The sequence below is a fragment of the Anoplophora glabripennis genome, unplaced genomic scaffold (assembly GCF_000390285.2).
Source record: "Anoplophora glabripennis isolate ALB-LARVAE unplaced genomic scaffold, Agla_2.0 scaffold75, whole genome shotgun sequence".
Taxonomy (NCBI): domain Eukaryota; kingdom Metazoa; phylum Arthropoda; class Insecta; order Coleoptera; family Cerambycidae; genus Anoplophora; species Anoplophora glabripennis.
In genome coordinates, this window is record NW_019416255.1 from 656795 (window position 1) to 661213 (window position 4419).

At 28.5% G+C, this 4419-nt stretch overlaps 1 protein-coding gene across 1 annotated transcript in view; it reads right to left on the minus strand.

Moving 5' to 3' along the window:
- Window positions 1-336: 336 nt before the first annotated feature.
- LOC108903355 (cuticle protein 19-like) overlaps window positions 337-4419 on the minus strand; it is an 11323-nt gene continuing 7240 nt past the window's right edge. The window contains exons 2-3 of the mRNA XM_023457258.1: window positions 1874-1888; window positions 337-647 (exon numbers count right to left, since the gene is read on the minus strand). Coding sequence (XP_023313026.1) covers window positions 337-647; window positions 1874-1888 — 326 coding nt within the window. The remainder of the gene's footprint in view (window positions 648-1873; window positions 1889-4419) is intronic.

Genomic DNA, 4419 nt, shown 5'->3' on the forward strand with positions numbered 1-4419 from the left:
TATTAAAGATTTGCCAATAAACATTGTTCCAGTCGAACGAATAAATTAAGTTTCTTGACCTTTTTTAAGTAGAGTGAATTAAATATTACGAAATTAAACATGGTTTAGTGTCCTTGAAAATGTGTATATTAGTAGGTACAACATTTAAAAAAATCCATATTAATTGTTTTTGGGTGTAGCTTGAGTTATGATTTCCTTCAAAGTGAGGCAATAAATAACGTGATGGTATTTTTATTTTCACCCGAGTTTCAATATTAAAGGAAATTTAATATTTCTTATAATTTAAATTTACTACTTAATAATAAATAAATAGATAAATATATCACGAATCAATTCCTAGCGGTAATAGTATGTTGGTACGGCAGCTGATACGGCTTTCCCATAAACTTCTGGATGAACAGCAGGTCCAGATTTTTCCACTATTGCATTGAAGCCATTATGTTTATCGGCTGTATAATGTACAGTACGTTTCGTACCATCAGGTTCAGTAAGGGTGTAGTAACCCTTCACCACATCTCCATCTCTTTCTTCGTGCTGGGCTTTGTCGTCCCCTGTGTGAGGATCTTTGACTCCATAGCTGAATTCATATTTAGGATGTGCGTAATAGTCTATGTTATGGGAAACAGGTTGATATTCTGGTACAAAGACTGGTGTATTAAACCCATGGGTTAGAATTGGTTCATGGGCGGTGGAATAGGATGTGGAGAACGTAGAACCATAGTCGCCTCCTAAGATACCACTTTGAGCAACCGCTATTACAGTTGAATAAGCAAGAATCTGTAATGCAACAGAATGAGCCTCGGTAGGTAAAAAGAAAAATATTTCTATAATACAAAATATAGGAAGAAGGATACTCAAGAAGAAAGGAGATAGGTATGTATATATAAGTGTGTTTTAATATTGGACCTCCTTCTAAAGAATTTCTGATACAACGAAAATAATTTTATTGGAAATGTAACGTTAAAAAATACGTATATTTACATGTGAGCGATTGGACTAGTGATAAATAATTTGGATCGTTTTTACTATATTTAAACTATAATAATAAAGCCAAGTAACCGCTGTATACGTACGAATAATTTGTTAAGAATTCGTTCGATTTCGTACGAAAGTCTGTGTATTGTAACCGCCGCTTTATGAAATACGGTAATCATAAGACCAAATCATTGTGACTGGGGACAAATTAGATTAATTTTACCTTTCTTACACTTTATCATCGAAACAAAAAATGAAATCATATATATACACCGTAAAAAAATGAACAAATTTTCATTCAAAATCAACACAATTTTTTGTTAAAACAAATCCGCACCCAATTGTGTTAGTAGTGAACTAATAACACCATTCGTTGAGTAATGTTCACTCATCTATTTGTTGACTAAATAAACCTTATTTTAAAACATTGCATTAACTGGATTGTATAGAAAAATTCAATGAAGCCATTATGTACTAGGAGTCCCTTTTTATTAGAATTTCTTCTTCTTTGAAAGTACTAATAAATATAGGGTCTATTGAATTAAGTCAAATTATATATCCATATCTTTTCTAAATAACAATCTAATGCAACAAATTTTGGTGTAGTTAAGTTTTGGAGTCAATGTTATTAGTTACTGACCTTTTGCTAGAGGTCACTAAGTATTATCTGTCCAAATAGCAACTTTTTTGAGACAAATTTTTTACAATGTAAGAAAATGTAAAAATTAAATTTATATAAATATGATACTGTTGTTACATCCGCTGAAAACAGACCGTTTTCGAGATAAACCAAATGACTTCCAATAATTTCAACTAGAGAATATTTTTTATGTAAAATAAATTTTGTATGACACACTAAAGAACATAACATCAAAAATGTTATGTCATAAAACGTTACAGGCAAAAGTCGTAGCTAGCGATGTTTGGTTAAACTAACAACACTAAGGAATTTGGCACCCTCAAAAACTTCATAGGTACACATAGTCTTTCCGAAAAGATGTGGCTAAAATTTATTTAAAAAATCATCTTTATCCTTGGTCCATAGGAAAAGTATATTAATTTGTATGTTCTTATTTATGGTAGGTACACCTTCCTAAAACATTGTGTATAAGGGGCAAATCGTGATCCAACCAGTTTTAATTTTCTTGATTTTTTTGTATTATTTAGTACCCATTTGGAGTAGCTTTCATGAATTTTTTCAAATTTGTGTTGCAACCCCTCAACAAGCATGAGCATTTAAATATTTTTGATAAAAAAAATTTCAAATACATGGAACTTGGCAAAAACTAAAGATACCATGAACTGTTTTTTTCAATTTGTTCGATTTGGTATGTAGTTTTATAAAAAAATATAGGTTGGTACTAAAAATAATACATTTTTTAGTTTTTTTAATTGTTTATGTTTTGATTTTTGGACGAAAAATTGCTTTTTAAAATAAGAGTAGCATTTTTTTTTCAAAAAATTCTCAAAAAAAATGGTCTTTCAATACGCAAATTTATGAGACAATTTCTAGAGTGCGATCTTGGTACAATATTAAAATTTATTACAATCCATACATAACGAGGATGCATTTTAGAAAACAAAAACAAAATTTAATTAAAAAAAAAACAGAATAAAAAATATTTCACTCTATATTATGTCTCATAAAATTGTATTTTGAAATACGATATCCTTGAGAATTTTTCGAAGAAAAAATAGCCATACATTTTTAGTTTAAAAATAAAAAAAATCAAAATATAAAAATGTATTATTTTTATATTTTTTTATTAAACTACATCTCAGAACAAATAAAATGAAAACAGTTTATGATATCTTTAGTTTTTGCCAAGTTGCAGTATTTGAAAAATTTTTACCCAAATATTCAGTAACTTCTTGAGTAGTTGAATTAAAAAATTTTAAAAATTCATCAATGCTGCTCTAAATAGGTACTATGTAAATAATACCAAAAAATTGGGAAAATTAAAAATACTTGGGTCACAACCTCACTGATTTGGAATAGAATGCCTCATAAAGAGTTTTTTAAAAAAATGTAAACAATTCGTTATAACTAAAAGTTAANAGAATGTATTATTTTTATATATTTTTTATAAAACTACATCTCAGAACAAATAAAATGAAAACAGTTTATGATATCTTTAGTTTTTGCCAAGTTGTAGGTATTTGAAAAATTTTTACCCAAATATTCAGTAACTTCTTGAGTAGTTGAAATAAAAATTTTAAAATGTTCATCAATGCTGCTCTAAATAGGTACTATGTAAATAATACCAAAAAATTGGGAAAATTAAAAATGCTTGGGTCACAACCTCACTGATTTGGAATAGAATGCTTCATAATCAGTTTTTCAAAAAAATTTAAACAATTCGTTATAACTAAAAGTTAATGAATCTCCGATTTGGTTATTTAATAAAGTGTTCTATTTTAAAACTCGAATCAGGTTAAGGTCGACTTAATGTAAATATAGAATATCCTTAATGGAAGTAAATAACAATAGCAGTATGTCACACCCTTGTTGGGTAAAAAATTACACTACTATTAACCGAATGAATGCATTAGTGGTAATTTAATAATAAAAAGTTTTACTGCAGTAAGGGAAACGGTTGAGTAAACATTGCGTATCAAACTGTGAATAAATAAAATGTGAAAGAAGTACGTCTAGCCACAGGTTTCACCGTAACGATAAATAACATTGTTTACATTACTTTTTTAATAAACCACATACACACACACCTTTGTATACATAATGAATAAGTACAGCTTCGAACTTAACTGATCCGCGTCAGAGAAAAAATATCTTATATATGGATGCTATGGTCTGGTGAGATTGGTACCATTTCCCGCCAAAATATTAATGCAGACTTGTTATGGAGGATGGTCCAATGCCAATATTGACCTACAATTTGCCAATTGGTTAGTGGGGAAGTAACATCCTCATGCTTAAATTTACAACGATTAGAACACTTACGAAATTTCGGAGGATACGGATGTTCATTTTCTTAATTTGGTGGAGTTGCCTAATTGACATATAAAACAGTAATTTCTAATTATTTTGTCTTATAGGGGCTATAAAACCTGTTATATAAGGTTGTATTAAATTATTTTTGTGTCGAATATGCTAAATAAAGGATGCCTAATAAGACTTGTTAACATTAAAAAGAAAACGAGAAAGTGAAAAATTTAGGATTTTGGAAATTCTTCGTAATTTGTTTGGTAAGTAAATTAAAAGAATCAATAAGAATGAATATGAATGTCACTGACAAGTACCCATCTTGAAAAAAAGGGAACAGTATTATCAGTTTTTGAATCAAATTCTTCAGGCTGTTGTTACTAGAAAAACTTAATTAATTTTTAATGAAATGTTTTTATATATTTGGTAAAAACATATATACATATATACTGGACATACATACAAACATACTGGACAAACATATATATATATATATATAT